This window comes from Pezoporus occidentalis, unplaced genomic scaffold (assembly GCF_034315485.1).
Source record: "Pezoporus occidentalis ecotype Australia unplaced genomic scaffold, CSIRO_AGI_Poc_V1 ctg3, whole genome shotgun sequence".
Lineage (NCBI taxonomy): Eukaryota > Metazoa > Chordata > Aves > Psittaciformes > Psittacidae > Pezoporus > Pezoporus occidentalis.
In genome coordinates this window covers 11,165,521-11,184,582 of record NW_026914940.1, presented here as the reverse complement: position 1 = coordinate 11,184,582, position 19,062 = coordinate 11,165,521, and the positions used below count along the sequence as shown (strand labels likewise).

Genomic DNA, 19,062 nt, shown 5'->3' with positions numbered 1-19,062 from the left:
GTTAAACCACTGTCACATTTACTATCAAACCTTGTTTTACATCAATAAACATATTGCTACTTCTCTCTTATGAGTGAAGTGCATCACTCCATCCGCGACAACAGGCAGCATCCTCACATCTCCAGTTACCCCAAGTCAATGAAACCATCAACGCGGTGATTCATCCACTGCCCTTTAATCCATGGCTGGTCCAAGGGAGTAAATGCACACATCCCTTTTATGAAATAAATGTAAACATTCAGATGAAAGAAAACTGCTTGTGGTGGTTTTGATTTAAACACTGCCTCCAGTTGCCATGGCCTTCATCATGGTACACTTACGCCTGGTTAGTAGTGCAGAGAAACCTGGCCTTCAGAGCTGATGTGAGCTCTAATGGCATTTTGCAAGAGCTTTGTCTTTGAGAGAGGGAACAAAACAAAAAACCCAAACCAGCTTCAGGCACCAGTTAAGGTTTCATCATCACTCTTTCCCCCTCCAACATCAAGAAGATTCTGCAGAGGCCTTGCCAGCATCCCACAGTTACTGTGGTCCTTTTATACAACTTTTGCTCACAAGTGCTGTAATCTCTCCTCCTAGACCACGTTCCAGATGATAAAAGGGTGAGCCACTGCTGTGAAGAAAGTCCTTTCACCAACCAAAGTGTGCTTGAAAAATACAAGCAGCTGAAACGTTTTCATCTTTTAAATTCTAGAAAACAACGTATCAACTTTTAGATGCAAGTACTTCTGCTTAATATGCACGCATTATACATTTAACTGAACAAAATCATGACAATAGACTCAATTTTGAATTTCAAGTCACACTGTTACTATCATCCATGGCAAAACAAGAATCTAGGGAAGCACAAAACAAGAAATGCCATTTACTACTACAGGCGAAGAACACTTTCACCAAAATGAGCGCTCTGCCATACTACAGCAAGTACAAATTAATCCATCATCCTAAGCCTAGCACGGAACAAGGGAGACTATGAATCATCTTCATTTTATGGATGCAGAAGAGGATTTACAAAACCATTAAGTGACTTGTTATAGCAGAGGCTTCAGACTGTAAATCAGTATGTACCTCTCCAGCTCACTACCTTAACCATCAAGGCAAAGCAGCTTCCCCCCCACCCCCGATAAGGTACCCAGTGATACATAAACACAGACGGAATCTTATATTTCAAGCAATATGCATTTCTTCAAATTAAAGCCTCTCAGTTTTCCCAGTGTGACAATTAGATGACAGAATGAAGCAACAGGTTCCATTTCTCATGAAGTCACTGGCAACACCACATTACCAAGTTGAGTTGAGCTGAGCTGTCGCCAAGACAGAGCGGTAAGAACGAGAGATGAAGCATTTTAGAATCATTTGATTTCATATTCCTGGCTCTTCTGCTGACTCTATGCAGCTGGATCAAAATCAAAAGGCACATAAATGCCACACTGTTCTGTCTGGTGTACTTAATATGGACCAAGACTTTCCAGTTCAAGCAGCACAAGTCCACAATCTCTTTTTGGTGACTCTATAGTATTGAACTGGACAAGCGGAGTCAGATGAACAATGAGTACCAAAGGAGTCATTCAGAGGATGCTCAATGTGTCTCCAAATCAGCCAAGAGCCTCAAAAAGAATTCTAGCAGCTGTGCACATCTGGCTGGACAGAGAGAGCATACTGCAGAATATCAAGCTTAACGCTAGGAAAAGCGAGTGATCTCTATCAATCCCACAAAGTCTGGAGGTGAGCAGAAGGATGTTTCCTCCCAGGGGACAATAAAGGATGAATAATCAAGTGTACAAAAAAAGGTGTAAAATGTAAAAAGCCCAGGAAGGACACAGACTGCCAAAACTCATGGTGATAAACAGAGACAAAGAAAATGCCTTTACAATTTTGCAACTGATCAGAGAAGACAATGCTCCCACCCAAAAGCAGGTCATTTTCTTGAGTACTTTTCTCAACAGCAGGAGGTGGTGTCACAGTGCAGCTGCCAGGCACTCCCCAGAGACACGAAGATCACAAGGCTTGACTTCAGCTGAAATATGATTTAGTGAAAGAGACAGCAACAGAGATTAAAACTTTAATTTAAAACTTTGCCAACAAAAATTTGATTACAAAAAGGGAAATTATCTGTACAAAATAAGAAAAGAGGTACTCATTTAACAAGAGACCATCACTGTCAGCATACACTGGAGGATGAACAGTGCTTCAGGTCAAGTGACAAGTGAGAAACGAATGAACCAAGCTCATAATATGGAATTCCAAGGTGAATTTTCCATAAACCAATGTAAATTGACCTGAAGCAGCTCAAAAGCTAATCAAGACTTATCAGAAGTCTACTTTCCTTGCAAACCTTTTTCTCTTAATTTAGGGAAGCAGGATGTGCTAGAAAGCAAGAGCCAGAACAGTGCACTGGGCCAGGACAATGACTTTTGCCATGCTTCCTCCCACTCAAACCTTCCCTCTGGCCTTCTCTACAAAAGTGCTTTGCAATTTGAGCGTGCCAGGGGTTTAGCTGAGTCACAAACTATTGCATCTTCATGTAATAGTTAGGTCCTGACTCAAAATGAAAACAAATGCTTTGGAGACAGTGATATTACTATGACTAAAATGACCAGCTGCATCATGACTCCTATATAAACGAAGGTTCTCAAAATTTGTACTTTGAGCATCAAATGACATTGTCGGTCAATAATAGATGAATATTTACAACACTGTGGAGTCTTCTCTTCTGCCTGTATTTTATACAGGGACAAGAGCATTGTTAAAACTCATCACTGAATGGACAAAAATGGCAGGTGAGTTCTGAACTCCAAGTTTCTGTAAAACCTAAGCACACAATGAGATCATTACCAGCCTTCTACACTTTTTGAGAAGCCAAATCAAAACCTTGAGCTGCTATAAAGAAATGGAGCATGCATTTTTTTTCAGGCAAGCCAGCCTGAAAAAACTTCCAGGCCAACTGCTTGCTTTTCACTCAGTTCCATGTCATATAGCATTGACAAGTTCTTAAACCTTCAGAACCCAGCTTTACTGAAGAAACAAAGCAGTAATAAAAACATTTTGGCCCAGATTCACTTCACCTACTTACAGATACCTGAGACACCTAAGCTGGGGAAGAACAGCTTTCTGTGCTCTGCCAACACAGTAAAAAAAACCTTGCTAAAGGGAAATTCAGTCAGAGATTTGACTCTCATCCTAGTGAGAGTGCTCTTCTTTCTGAAACTATAAACCAAAAAGTAACCAACTGTATTGCAACTCAGAAGCCTTGGTTAAGCTCAGAGTAATTGTGTTCCTGGCTTCAGTGTTGTCATTTATGTGAACCCAAGCCTTACCTTGCTCACTAGCAGCTCCCACCTAGGGGAGTTGAGGACAGCTACTTTTAAGAATGCCATGAGACATGCACGAGTCTTCCTTACAGCTGAGAAAACTGAGGTAAGTAAGAAGTTTACTCAAGTCCATGCAGTGAGTCAGTAACAACCGCACCTTGCAGCTTCCTGGATCTTCACCCTGTGCTCTACCCATGGAACCCACTATGAGGAAAATTACTCTGTACAGAATCATTCCCTTTTCCATGCCAAAATGTTTCACCAAAAGTAATAAACAGTGTATGCGATGTCTTATTTGACAATGAAAGAGTCCTGAAGTAAAAAAAACTGTTCTACTGTATCTTGACCCTGGAAAAAATTATTTCCAGCTTTGATTCTTTGATGTCTTAAAGCTTTCAAGTTGAAGATTCAGATAACAAACATAATGCTGCAGTCAGTACCCTTTACATTAACCACAATGATAAGTTACATGTTCTAGCTTAAGAGTATTTGTGCTACCCAATTTTGCAATCAAAATAGTAACCTTGAAGCCAAGAATTCACAGATCTTAGGGGAAAAAAAACCAAGCCAGCTAACTTCATTGTGAACAGAGCAAGCCTTATAATATGCCATGAAGAGTTCAGAGATTTCAGTCCTGTTAATATGTTATTGCCATTTCAAATGAAAGCCCTCTTATCCTTAGTCTTTCCCAGCCCATGCTGTAGCAAGTAGGACAGCACAGCAAGAAAAAAAGAATCCCCTCAAAACACAGCCTAACAATGGAAATGAAACATTAGCACTTTGCTTTATGAATGCAGAAGATAACAAATAATGTTTCCAAAGACCCTGGGACTCCAGTACAGCTATGGAAAAAGTCAGCCTCCTAAACTCAGGGGTTAGTTTGAATCATCTGCCTCACACTGGATTCTTACCCTACCAGTCAACAAAGCTTTCAATATACCAGGTGAGACATACCATTAGCTTGCTCCATCGCATCACGGAATAAGATGGCATAATGGATGTCTGTTGTGACACACAATACTGTATAAAGAAGGCTTTTTTTAATGGCAGAATCAAATTGGACACTACTGGCTAACCTGGAGTAAGATCTACATTTTTCCCTTCTGGAGTTTTTTATTTTTTCTTGAACCAGAAACATTCTTTTTTATCAGTTAAATCCAACAGTACTACAGAGAGCTCAGTTCTTAAGCATGCTCTGCACCAGGAAGGGTTGGTTCTACGTCCAATTAAAACTGAAGAGTTGGTGTTTTCCAAGGGCAGGAGTTCTTCACTGGTCACCTAGCCGGAAACCTTGGCCCCAGTTGTGTCTTCCACCACCCTGCTGATCTTCTGCAGCTCTTCTCATGCTAGCAGGTGGGACACCAAACCCCGACACTCCTCCTCTCCTATTTGGCAGCCAGCGATACCTAGGACAAGCCAGAAGAGGAGAGAGTTTGAAAAACAAATGTACCTTGGGGGTAAATGCCAGGCTACTTTTCCATGCACTTCCTTTTAGCTGCCAGGCTTCACAGTAATACTGGCTTTTCACAGTTTAATTCTCCACAGAATTCTTGCCAAATCTAAGCCCTCAGCACAATGAGAAATGAGAATTGTGGGGAACTTTCATCTCTGGGATATGGCTAAATAGAATAATCCAAACATAAGGGAAAAACCAGAGCAATCTAACATACAGCTTCTGCATTTTGCACGGGATGCCACCAATGCATAGTCATTTCAGCTCTTTAACACACCAAACTCCTGCAAATCCCTTGCTGAATTTGACAACTAAAATCTGGAGCTCACACATAAAACCCAGATTCCTTTATACAAGAAAAATATTCCTGTATAGAAAAAGTTGTTCATTATTGTATTAAATGTACCTGTAATTCATCACAGCATCTTTTTTTTTAACAAAACATTAGAGTGCAAAGGCAGAATTTATCCCTTTGTAGAGATATTTGCAGTACTTCTGATCCTGCTTCTCAAATAAAGAGAAAAATTAAATACACCTATGAGGAATCAAGAAAATTGCACATCACTAACAAGATTGATGGCAGTTTAAGAGCTGTTATTACCTTGAAAGACATTTCAAAAAATCATTTTTTCTTCTAATCTTTATGGAAAATGTGGTTTACCAGAAGGGCTTGAAAACTCAAACATGAAGTTGCTTACTCACTACAACTTGTACAGAAAGTATAACTGTAATTCAAGTTTGCATCTTCTATAACATAAACTACCTGCTTATGTTATAAAAACGGTTAACCGAGTTGCTATCTAAAGTTTGGTACAGAAGGAATATTTACAACCCAAAAGGGCAACTGAAGCTACAAACTTCAGCTTCTGATGTAGTACTTAAATGCCAGAAGAGTAAAAAAGCACTTCAGAAACCAAGACAAGCAGTCTCAGTCAAGGTGACTGCTAAGGACTGCAAAACAGAAAACGTATTTTAGACCTGAACAAGTATACAACTGACTCCTACTATTGTTACAGGTTGCTTAACTGGTAGCTACTGTAATGATACATGGAAATACAGATAAAAGATCACTGACAGGAGAAAACTGGGGGTTTTATGCTAGTATCTGATAATTGTTAGGGAGTTCACTTTACTACAGCTCAATTCAAAAGCAGAACTATGACTTTTACTCTCACTCTTTAGAGTCGGTAAAGGACACAAGCCATCCATAGAGGTAACAAAGAACTCTCACATGGGCCATTTACAAGAAACTCAACATTTTTCATGCCTCAGCAGCACAGTCAATATGACAGTCTGAAGCAGGCTGATTTAGCAAAGTATATCACACCTTACAATCCCAGTAAATATGTCTGATGAACAATACAGAAAACTGGACCAAAGAAACAGTGAGCTATAGAATAAAGTCAGCTTACAGGAACTGAGGTGTGGACAGAAAATTCCTTCCTCCCAAATCCATTGGATATTTAAACATTAAGAAGAAATACAGATGTCCAACCAAATTTCCTATCAGCTCATTGATGACTCTGCAAGGCAAAAGAAAAAGAACTGTTTCACAAATTGCCTTCTCTGAAAATAAATGATAGCCCATCTTCTGCCAGTTACTACTGTTCACCTGCCATGGGCATTGCTGAAAATTTCCCCTCCCTCAGCATTTTACAGCCGCTTCTAAAGATGAGCCAGCCTTCTGTGCCAACACATCCACAGGCTATTCCACCCTCCCTTCCAAACCTTCTCTACAGTCTGCACTGAAAATGCAATTATATACTTGTTTACACCAAGGAATTAGACCGTACAGCCATTAGTGTCCCAAATAATAGTCTGTTGAGCTTGAGAAGTTACTGCTGTTTTCACTGGACAACCTGTCTCCTGCTGTACTGTTTTGTTCCCAATTCTGCAAAAACACTGCTGAATGGAGGCCCTTGAGTATCTTCTGCCATGCATAGAAACAGTAGGTATCTAACAGCAAGCAGTTTTCTCAAGTGACAGATGAGTCAGTAGGAGGCACTGCCAGAAAAGGGAATTTGGTTTTGCTGTACCATCTCCTCCTTTTATAAATCAACCACGTAACTTGTTATTATCACTAATTGTGTTACAGCGGCACCAAGAGGCCCAAACCAACTGAGGGCACCAATAAGAAAGACCGTGCACAGAGGGGATTTGTGCATCATGGAGTTTAGCCAAAGAAACCCAAGACAGACCACTGAATTCAGCAGGTGCTAATATGGCACTCTATTGCCATTTTTCCTTACTTCACAAGCTGATAAAAACATCATGTTGGGCAAGGCTGTGAGGAAAAGTAGTAACAGCACTCTCAGAGTCAAGCTAAATTTGTTTCTAAAACTAGTAATGATGGTTGGTCATACAAGGTGATATCTTTCTTTACTGTCCAGTACTCTTTTAATAAGAAAAAGGCCTAATGCACAGATTTACTAGAAAATAAACCAATTTTTTATTACTTTTCCCTCACCTACATTCTGTAGCTCTCACATGCATCTTTCCTCTTCACTTTTATCTTAAATGTCCACCAAGTAACACTAAGCATTGTCAGATTATACAGCTTTAAGCCTCTTATTTTAATATCACTTCTAAATTCAGCAATAAGTTCAACAGCCATAAAAGCTTTTATAACTTCAAATTTCCCGTATAAATAAATACATACGATCCACCAATGATATAGTTGAATCCCAGAATAACCCATGGAAGGTAACAGGCCTGAAAAAGAAAGTAATGAAGACAGAGAAGTTTTAAGTACAAGTTAAGGATGTACTTAAGGTTTTAAGGATATAAACCTGCTCAACTTCCCACTGCACTAAGAAGTGTGATTATCATCTCAATGTTGTAGGCATTACACAAACCCTTTTATTACCTTAAGCAGATTCTATCTAACAAGGTAGGATACTCCAAACTAAGCCACCACTAACATTTTCAGACAAATATCACTCATTTAAACTTTCTAAGTCTTCTGCACTCTATGTTCCACAGCACACTTCCATCTCAAAGTCCTAACATTTCTGATTTTAAGAAGGTCTGGAAACAATGATCAAAAGACTTCACTGGAAGATCTGGCAGAAACAGATGAGGCTGCACAGGAACAATTTAAAGTATCAACATTTTGTCACTTTGGTGTCACTATATTCAGCTTTTATCCAGTTGAATATTTATCAGGAATTTTTTCCCCTCTTTTCAGACTGATAAATTTCAGTTGTCAGGACATCTTTCAGTAAAGCCACACTGCATGGAAGACCATGAAGAAGTTTCATCTTTGTTGTATCTCAAGGAGTATATAGCTATGTGAAAGCATGGGACATCTTTAGTAAGAGAAAATATAAATGTTTTACTCCTCATCTTCATGTGCATCTTCTGGGCATAAACCTTTCCAATATCCTGTCTGACGTACCTTAAATCTTGTTCCAAACCAAAACGATACAATCATGTCTCTGTTCAGCTGGGCCCACACATAAAGTACTGACATGATGAGTGGAATCATCAGCAACTACAGTGTCAAAAACAAGGCAAAAAGTTACCATTACTTTCACAGAAGCCTGAGAAACTTAAACAGGTAGCAGAAACTATAAGCTTCAAAATGACTTATAAGCATAATACATCAGCAAAAGCTTAAAGACTGCCCCAGAATCTCTGCCATCATGTGTCATAGATCTGTTCAAAGGTATTGAGAAAGTTAAGCAGAAGAACCTACTCGGTCATTCTCTTTTGCAAGACCATGCCAAAGCAAAGGGCTCCAACTTGCACCCAGTGAAAGAGCAGCTGTGGCAAACTCTGTTCCCAACTGCTTGATAGCATACCTACACCAGAGTCAGCGATGTGCCTGTGCCACAATCCTTTCCATCACAACCCAGGGCACTAACCCAAACACACTCATCTGGGGCAAAGCTAATACATCAGATGAAGTCCTACTCCACCAAATTGCCAGCTATGTCCCCCTCAGGGCACCACAGACGGAAGGCGCATGAGTAAATCACCACTTCAGAGTACTGCAGCCAGCCTTGGCAAAGCCACCTTGGAAGAGCTTGGAGTTAACCCATGCTCCATGCCAGGAGATGAGACTGTTTCAAATACCTCTTTATTGTGACTATGTATTAGCTGATGGGCTATTTCTAGTGAAACAAATACAAAGCGCTATTTAAACTATGCTGATTTCTGAACTGAAGACAGACCGTGCCAGCAATATTTCTGTGAGCTGGTTTAATGCTATGAGCCAGCTGATGTGATTGGAAGAGAGGTTAAAAGTCATCCCTTCAGGGGTGCCACTACTCAACAGGTTTCATGCTAAAGCCAGCACACGGGCACCAGTCCAGCTTTCCCCACGCCCTGCAGTGCACCAACAGCCTGACTCATCACACAAGCACCTTTGGGTCTTTATTTAAACTATTTTTATTTTACTGGAAAAAGAAAGTAATATCTAATTTCTTAAAGTATTAGAGATGACAACAGAGGCCCAGCTATCCTACTCTACCTTCTCACTTTCAAGCAAGCCGCTCAATACAAGGAAAAAACCCTTATTTGGAAGAAAAGTACATCTGCACATAAATCAACTAACTCTCTTTTAGGCAATACTTTATATGCAGATATAAAACAATTTTAAGTACCTTTATAAAAAATACAAATCAATACAATCAGTCTAAAATTCATGCAACACATGGGTGGCTTCAGAATGCTTTTAAAGAATTTTGGGGCACCTTCCCCACAGCAGAAAAGGTTGAAGTGGATTTATAAACAGCCCTTAAACAGAGCTCAGTGCTGATTGCAGATGCACAATCCCTATTTCTGTCTACCAGGGGAGCCTGAGAAGTGATCTAATAAATTCTAAGATAATTTTGTACAGAATATTAGAGATATTAGTATAGGCTTTGAGTGACAGGGACATAATGAGATGAGAACAGCAGAGGCAGGCTGAAGACATGCAGTTATCTGATACTCTGTTGTGTCCAAGAAACACTCCTCCATTTCCCCCTTAATATCTGGGGAGATAAGAACTACCTCAGAGAAACTGATTCTTTAGACTAGTATTTTAATCATTCTCGTGAGAATTTTGCACTTCACAGTTCTGATCTGAATCTGAAGCTGCATTTTTCCCCCAAAAGATCTTCTGTTGGCAAATAAAAGGCAGACTAAATTTAAGACTAATGAACCCAAGAATCATTTTTAGATAAAAAAGTAAGAATGCAGATCCACATTCAACAGAAGAAACAGAGCATAGGTGACATCTTGTGTCCATTTTAGTAAAAGACTGAATGCTTCCTGACTGCACAAAGAGCCAGTATTCACTCCTTGACTCCCAAACTAAGTTAGGAATGGCAGAGTCAGATACAGGCTTGTAATGCCAGATGAGGCTGACCCAAACTTAAAACCTAACAATACACACACAGCAGTCCATTTTGATACAAATTAAACCAGCCCAGCTTAACTATATCCCACAGTTATGTCGATAATGCTCTCTATAAAGTCATTATGCAGCCAGAAAGTTCCATAAGCTTATTATATAAGAAACTGTCCCACACTTACCTGCATGTCCATTGCCAAGCCAGTTATCTACCATTGCACCATTGAGGAAAATGCAGTAAAACCTGATAGACTAGAACAAAACAAAGCTGCACACACACACTGAACACATATGCAAAAACCTTTAATGTTTAAAACTGTGTAGTATTAAGTTAACCACAGGAAAAACTGCAAAACCTCCAATGATCTACAGATTTACACAGTTTCAGTAACTGCTTTTCAGTAGCTTTTCAAGCTACCTCCTCAAGTCATTATTCCAAGGGCTGATGGACTGGCCTTTCCTCCCTGATGAGATCGGCAAAACAAACAAACAAACAAACATCAAACAAACTCCATCAGTCCATCCATAAAAGCCTGTTACAAGTTTAACAGGTGGATTCTTTCATTAGTTTTTTTAAAGACTAAAGTGTTGGTTTTCTAACTAAAGAAATACTGGATCATTAAAAAATACCAATATATTGACACTGAGTCACAGGGAAAAAAATAATTAGAAGGCTTTTTATAGTACTCTGCTACCTTGGAACCCAAAGGATCTACTTGCTGTAGTTAACTGCTGAGCAGAAACAACTGCTGAAGAATTTTGCTATGATCAGAATGCTTTTAACAGTTCACGAATACATATAAAATAGCATCAAGCATTTTCCCAGATCATGTTTCCAGGTTGCTCCTTATATCACATAGGGAACAAGCAACTGGAAGCTTTTAAATGACCACGTTGAAAGTCAAGTCACAATCAGATTCACCTAATAGCTCACAGGCAACAGCCTGCAATCACAATGCAGCTGGTAGTTTTCTTAACATAAGTAAATGCATGTTGTTTGCCTGGTTACTGCTGTGGTTCAACAGGACTAGCAAGAGCAGCAATTCCCTCCATACAGTGGAATGCAACTGGAGATAGTTATCTATTGATAAAGGCAACAGCGTTTCTACAGGCTAGCTCTCCTGGCTCTATCTGGTTCACAACAATGTCACCACCCCCTTTTTTCCAAATGCTGTGCCACCTCAAATTGCTACAAAGAAGTGACAACAGCACAGAATGGGAGCATCTCCAACGATGGAGGTCCCACAACACCTCTTGACAACCCATGCCAGTGCTGGACTTTCCTTACAGTAAAAAGAGTTTTCCTTACATTTAAACTGATTTTTCTGAGCTTCATTTTGTGCTGGTTCTCTCATGTCCCACCACTGAGCACCAGTGAGAGAAGCCTGGTTCCATGTCCTTTACTTCCTCCCACATTAGGTATTTATTCACATGGAGTACTGCATCCAGCTCTGGAGTCCTCAGTGCAGGAAAGACATGGACCTGTTGGGAGCTGGTCCAGAGGACAGACACAAAAAGGATCAGCAGGATGAAACACCTCTCCTATGAAGACAGGCTGAGAGAGTTGGGCCTGTTCAGCCTGGAGAAGTCTCCAGGAACACCTTATTGCAGCCTTTCAATACTTTGAGGGGGCTTATAAGAAAGATGGGGACAGACTTCTTAGCAGTGCCTGTTGCAATAGGACAAGGGGTGATGGCTTCAAACTAACAGAGGGCAGATTCAGGCCCGATATAAGGAAGAAGTCTTTTATGATGAGGGTGGTGAACCACCACCTACAGAGAGGTAGTAGATGCCCCATACTTGGAAACCTTCAAGGCCAGGTTGGATGGAGCTCTGAGCAACCTGATTTAGTTAAAGATGTTCCTGCCTACTGCAGGGAGTGGGAGGTTTGGACTAACTGACTTTTAAAAGTCCCTTCTAACCCAAACTACTCTCTGGTAAGACACCCCTGAGCCTCCTGCTCTCCAGGCTGCACAACCCCAGAGCTCTCTCAGCTTCTCATGTGACAGATGCTCCAACCCTTTAATCACCTTTGTGACCTTTCACTGGACTCACTCCTGTATGTCCATGTCTCTCTTGTATTTGGGAACCTGGAGCATGATGCAGCCACCCCCGTACATCTCACAATGGCTGAACAGAGAGGAGGAATCACCTCCCTCAAGCTGCTGGCAATGCTTTGCCTAGTACAGCCTATGAGGCCAGTGGCCACCTTTGCCATAACAGCATATTCCTGGCTCAGGGTCAACTTGATGCCCAGGAGAACACCAGGGCCTTTTCTTCTGCCAAGCTGCTTTGCAGACTGTCAGTCCCCCAGCCTCTCCTGGTGCTTGAGGCTGCTCCTCCCCAGGGACAGGGCAACTTCCCTTTACCAAGCTTCATGAAATTCTTGACCAACACATTTCTCCAGCCTCAAAAGGTCCCACAACCATCTGGTCTTTCAACAACTCCTCCCAGTTTTTGGTATCCAAAACTGAAAAGAAAATTCAGCAAAACAGCAAAGTTCATGAAAAAACCTGTTTACCCACAGTCCTAAACCAAGAAGCACAGTTTCTTCAGGAATTTGGCTCAGTGCACTCCTTTGACAAACTCAGCTGACTTGTACCCAGTAGGTAAAGGGTCTCTCCATAAGCCACCTGAATTTCCAACTCAGGGATTAGCAGAGATCAGACCTATTTGCACAGGGCAGCTTAAACACGCTAAATTCACTCATGCAGCAACCCCTAGAAGTATCTAAATGAAGGAACAGAGAGAACAACCACAGAATCCCAAAGAACATGAGCTGAACTTTATGTAACCAGAATTCTAGACCCCAGATCACATACTTGTATTAGTATGTATGCACATGTATTAGTATTCTCCCTGCAAATCACTTGCTACCTTTCCAGAGATGAAAAACTCACCTGTGAACATTTGCGACATTATAACACTGTTAGTTGCTACCTTTCCAGAGATGAAAAACTCACCTGTGAACATTTGCGACATTATAACACTGTTAGCTGCTAACAGTTGCTATGGTCTTTGAACATATTTCAGGCAGAAACAGGAGAACCAAAATATTCTAAGTTTGATGATGAGCAGAAGGATACAACAATGCAGATCCAGTTAAACAGCAGCATGAACATGTAATCTGCTGGCCTTCCATCAAAAGCCCCTGTAAATAAAAAGAATTATTAGGAAAAATACTGAAATCTTGATAAGAAAATAAGAGGGTTTTTTTTTTACTTTAGGGAGTCTAAGAAAAGCTCAGCTAATAACAGTTGTGCCTCTGCATGTAGTCTGTGGTTTATCGTTTTTATTTAATTTTAAAAAGCCTTAAAATAGAACAACCTACAAACTAAAACTTAAGATATTCAGCCTACTGCATTAAGGGCACAGTGTTTCTACTTAAAAAAGAACACATTTTAATTCTGGAGATAAGTGGTTTTAACTTCATAGAACTTCAAAATAGAGTTGGACCCCATCCTTTGTAAGAAGCTGCCAGTCAGAAGCACACAATAAAGAAATACACTTGCACAGCAAAGGCAGAGACACCACGTTTAACAATAGAGTCGTGTGAAAACCAGTCTTTACTTAGGCAAATTGCATCCGCTTTGCATCATCTGCTCAGACTCAAGAGATACGTTTTCATACTCCAGAAAAAATAATGTACATGACAAGGAGGGTACACGTGCAGATCATTCTGTTCCTTCTTCTAAGCTGAACTGTTTGCTTCATTCCCTATTTCAAATGTGCGTCAAATTTTTTCAGGACAGTGGAAATAAAAAACACCCACAGACAAAAACCAGAGCAACATTCCCTGCAGGTCGTACTTCATGAAATTACATTTAGATGCCCAGTTGAGTTTGGGACCTGGCAGAGACAAGGGTTAAACACACACACACACACACCCAACAGCTCCTTGCAAATATGAAAATCATAAGCTCTCAGTCTTGCAAACTGTGGCAAAAGGCAGCCATGGACCTCAGCATCTGAGCAAGACTCCTACCAACTGCCACATAGCCCCCCACAGACAAGGAAAGCCTGAGAATACTGCTGAAACAGACCCAAAGCACTCAGTGGCAAACTCAGCACACTACAAACAACCTGAATTACGTGCTAACAATAAAACAAAATGCCTAGGAATTTCACATGTCTCCCAAAAATGAAAGAAAAAAATCTATTAGCTTTTTGGAATAACTACAGGAATTCAACCTACGTAAACCAAAAGTCATATTTTAATCATTTTATTATTTAAGTTCAGCCATGTAAGTTACATGACAGGAGGAAAAAAAACCCACACAAAACATTTCAAAAATATTCTTTGAAAAGTTTTGAAGTTGGAGACTACATAAACTGGATGTTTTTCCTTACCATTGCCATGCAATAAATAGAAACAAATAAAAAGGAAGCTGACTAACCCTACAGAGACTCAGCACAAGAATTCCTCCAGAATAGGAAGAAATCAAAGCAAATGTTATCCCCTTAAAGTTTTTCACTTCTCATTACCTAGGAGATTACTAAAAATAATACTGGACAAACTATTTAAGTTGACTTTCCAATATTTTTATAAGAGGACTGAGCTACACACTGCAAAAAAGCTGAGCACAAGGGCAAGGCGAGCTCTAGCCCACTAGGTCCTTCAATAGGGCCCAGGGTATAATCCAGTCATCAGGGACAAGCTGCAGACTCATAACCTCATCATCCATACTGCTGGGGAGTGAGCTGCATATTCTCCTTTCCCTGTTGATATTTGTTATGTTCCGCTCCAACAGAAACAAAACAAAATCCCACCAAGCTCCTTTCCTCAGGAAGCTACAGGTCAGCTTATTCAGAAAGCACAAGCACAGTACAAAACCAGATGGGTATTTTTGACAGCTAAATTTGAAGCTAGCATGCAACACCAGTGTATGCTCAAAAACCACGTGCAATCCTGAAAACAGAAGTTTCACTTCCTCAGTTTCACAGACAAAAGGAGGCATAGACCCATAGATCCATGCTGATTTCCACCTGTGAACATATTATCAGCAACTTAGACATCATCCACTCTCAAAAGGATTCAAGCCTTTTTTTAGAGGGGAGGACTGATATAATCAAGAATTTCATTTATACACAGAAAAATGACTATAATATAAAAGAAATGCATTGATTCAAACAACAACAACACAGCTGACTTCCCAGTTTCAAAATCCAGATGCATTGTACAGCAGGAATGTCAATTTACTGCTGAAAGAACTAACTTCCTTTCATGAGACTTCTGCCACAGCACAACCAACCAGAGAATTTTGTAAGTATAAGACATCACTGCTTGTACATATAATTTGCCTATATTAATTCAGAACTCTTACTACACACAGCTTTGCACAGTAGCTGCCAGCACCCTCATGTGTTCACAATACACTGCAGAAATGGAGGAACTGTTTCTAGCTATTAAACTACTACTTAAACTAAGAAAACAATCAAATACAATCTGACAGCACTCCTCCATATCACTGTTACTATTACAGCTTACATGGGATTCTACAATGCTGTCTGGATGACAGGCTTAGCAGGGATCTCTCCTCTATGGTGGGACTTCCCAAACATCAGCGTGCAATGCATTTCCACTTACGCCATCAGTTCTAAAACGCCATTAGAATTACAGTGAAATTCTTGTTCATCAAGGCTTTCAGAAGGAGCTGGGCTTTGCAAGTAATTTAATTATTTTCTTCCACTGAAAAAATTTCTCTCTAGCTTTAATGAACCATGCAATACAAAATGAAACCAGTTTTAAAGCTACCTTGTAACAACAATCCCTTTTTTGAAATGATCCATTATCTGGTCTCCTTTCTTCCACTCTTAATTTTTCCCCCTAACTGAAAATCCATCTTGTTCCTTAGCTTTTTCACATTTCTGTTTGGCAGAGCGTACACAGAATAACACAGGTAAGCATCCCTTTTAAAAGAAAGAAAAATCTGACATTGTTATTTTCTCAAGATGGATAAATCCATTGCTATATATGCTTTGTCATCCTTCTCTGTTAAAGGACATCAGTCACAAGAAAACAAGAGGTAATGTCACGTTTTAATCCCCTTCACCCATTTCCTGAAATCCAACAACAAAAAGCACCAGGCCCTCCTATTGAAGCTTTGGGCAGTTCTGGTGTCCTCAACATAAAGAGGATATGGAGCTGTTAGAGCAAGGCCAGAGGAGGCCACAAGGATTATCAGAGGACGAAGCACCTCCCAAAGACAGGCTGAGAAAGTTGGGGCTGTTTAGCCTGGAGCAGAGAAAGCTGCATGGAGACCTCAGAGGCGCGTTTCAGTATCTGAAGGGGGCCTACAAGGGTGCTGGAGAGGGACTCATCAGTGACTTTTGCGACAGGACAAGGGGTAATGGGTTCAAACTTAAATAGGGGAAGTTCAGGTCAAATATAAGAAGGAGTTCTTTACTGTGAGGGTGGTGAGGCACTGGAATGGGTTGCCCAACAAAATAGTGAATGCTCCATCCCTGTCAGTGTTCAAGGCCAGGTTGAACAGAGCCTTGGGTGACACGGTCTAATGTGAGGCATCCCTGCCCACGGCAGGGGAGTTGGAACTAGATAATCTTAAGGTCCTTTATAACCCTAACCATCATATGATTCTAGGAGTATCAAGTTCAGATCCTAAATGAACAGGCTCCCTGCCAAAGGGAAGGAGCCAGTCACAGAAAGACCATTTTCAGAGCAGTTTCCCATTGACCAACATAAGCAGGCACAGAGACGAGTCACCTTTTTCATGATTCTGCCCGAATCAGCTACAACGCCATCGCCACAAACGTTCCCAACAGAAGCTCTGATAGTGCTTAGTCTCTATCAACTCCAGGCAGAGCTCACCATGTGCATACAATTTAACAGATAACATACCTGTTTCTAATCGTGATGAATATTGATACAAGAAATACAAATTCACCAAGTAGAGAAATCCTGTTCCGGGTCCCACTGGGAAGAAGAAAGTTGCAGTTATCGGCCGCCAGATCTGTCCAGATCAAAAGAGAAAGATATATTTATACACTGTAGAATGAACACATATGCATAGCTTTCTTGCTCTCATTCGCTATCAATTACTTAGAAGATTAAGGAGATTAAAATAGCCCAAGTATCAATTATTGCTGCTTCAGCAGCTTTTACAGCTGGCTTTTTGTTTTGTTGATCGGTGGTTTTTTTAAAATCTGACAAGCAAAGCTATTAAGACACAACTTCCCAGATTGCTTCCATCACATCTTCAATATTGAGTCTTTATTGCAGTGGAAAAGGGATAGGCTTGCAAGGATGCTACCCTGTTTTAAAAGCACCCATACAGAACCCATCCTTACCTGTTGAACAGAGGCCAAGAATTCACACAATAGCCTTTAGTGCTCCATTCCAGACAGCATACACTGCTCTGAGTGTGTTGCACCTGCTTTAGAGTCTCCCAGCTATCAATACTGGGCACAGCAAACTGCACGGCAGTGCACAGCAAGGGCAGAACATGTTTGGCCATTTGTGACTGAGCTTTTTAAGCAGCAACACCTCCAAATAGAGTACTGGGATCCTCACAGTTTCAGAAGGAATAAATTTTGGGGACAGTATGTGAAACTAACTACAGATAGCACTATCATTTTTTTTTCCCCCACTCAGCCTTTTTCACTGAAGATATAATGAATGCATATAATATATTTTTAAAGGCTGGAATCTTTTATCTTCCTTCACTTTCATTTTCAGTCCACCCAATGGGTGCTCTCCCCCTACACTCCGCAAACCAGAACACTGCACCTGTAACCTCTCAGTGCGAGGAAAATGACTATAATCAGATTGCAACCACTTTTGATACTGCTAACACACCCAGAAACACTGCACATCTGAAACCTCGGGACTTTAGCTGTTGGTTTATGTCAACCATAGCTAGGCAAAGAAGGTGACAATCCCAAACACACAAGCGTTTTCAAATTACCAGCAAGAAGCTGCAAAAGATGCTTTTCTTTAGCCTTGCCTCAGTAGCGTCAGAGCAACTGGTTTGGGACGGTTACACATCTGCCTGTAACCCTTGTTCTCAAACTCAAAATCGCACAGCAGAAGCTGGGCAAGTCACCTGAAGTCACAACCACAGGTTTTATGATTGGTGAGTGCTTTGGCACAACCACAGGTGCCAGCCAAAACAATGGCCCCTAAAACCACAGGAGAAAAACCATACCAGAGTCAGACAAAAGAGAAACTACAGGACCCCTGAGGGGCCCCAACCCTTCTTTCTCCCACCTAGGGTCCCGGGCAGGGCCAGGCACCACCGTCTGTCACCTTGGTGTGGAGCCTGGGGCCTGCAGAGGCAGACAACAGCTAACCCCGGTGCTCAGCCGCAGGCCTTATGTAGGTTATGCAGGAACCCGGATTCCCGCTGGAGGTGACCGCGGTGACTCTAACGGGCTGCTCGGTGGGCGATTCCCTCCGGGGCGGCAGGGACACGGCCGGGGCCCAGACCCCGCCGCAGCCCTGGCCAGGCGGCTTACTACAACTCCCAGAATGCCCAGCGCGCCCCGGACCGGGCTCCCTCCCGGCGCGGGCTCCGCGGGGCACACCGGGAGCTGTAGTGCGGCCCGTACCTGGAAGCGGTTGATGAAGGCGTCGGACCAGAGAAAGAGGTAGACGGGGCTGACGAGGCCCAGTTTGCCGATGAGCGGCACCGCGATGGAGCCGGCAAACCAATAACGGGTGATCAGAGGGATGCTCCGGAACCAGTCTCCCAGGTCCGACATGTCGCTGGCGTTGTCACCGCCGCCGCGGCCTCGCTACGAACCGACCGCTGAGGAAAGGGAGAGGCGAGGATCCGTCAGCGCTGCTCCCGCCGCCGCCCCAGGCAGGGAGGGGAGTCCTGCGCCAGACGTGGCGCCGCCGTACTCAGCCGAGCCGCCGCCACTTCCGGCCCTGCCCCTGGGCGGCCGGGCAACTGCAGTGCCGGAAGTCCCGCCTCCCGGAAGAGGGGCAGTGCCGTTGC

At 41.8% G+C, this 19,062-nt stretch overlaps 1 protein-coding gene across 1 annotated transcript; it reads right to left on the bottom strand.

Annotated features, from left to right (window-relative positions):
• Positions 1 to 2,045: 2,045 nt before the first annotated feature.
• DERL1 (derlin 1) lies at positions 2,046 to 18,976 on the bottom strand. The gene is made up of 8 exons (XM_062627082.1): positions 18,671 to 18,976; positions 16,962 to 17,073; positions 13,189 to 13,253; positions 10,285 to 10,311; positions 8,159 to 8,254; positions 7,421 to 7,473; positions 6,174 to 6,284; positions 2,046 to 4,714 (listed from the first exon to the last, which is right to left on the bottom strand). Exons 1-8 carry the CDS (start codon positions 18,821 to 18,823, stop codon positions 4,576 to 4,578), a joined length of 756 nt encoding a protein of 251 aa, XP_062483066.1. The 5' UTR covers positions 18,824 to 18,976; the 3' UTR covers positions 2,046 to 4,575.
• Positions 18,977 to 19,062: the final 86 nt, after the last annotated feature.

What these genes read in the sequence shown, in the direction of transcription:
- DERL1 (XM_062627082.1), bottom strand. Translation starts at nt 18,823, where the DNA reads ATGTCGGACCTGGGAGACTGGTTCCGGAGCATCCCTCTGATCACCCGT. An exon ending in CCTTCATCAACCGCTTCCAG is followed by an intron (nt 17,074 to 18,670) that starts GTACGGGCCGCA and finishes TGATCTGGACAG; the next exon opens with ATCTGGCGGCCGATAACTGC. An exon ending in CTGTCCACACCTCAGTTCCT is followed by an intron (nt 4,715 to 6,173) that starts GTAAGCTGACTT and finishes GGCTTGTCCTAG; the next exon opens with GTATCGCTGGCTGCCAAATA.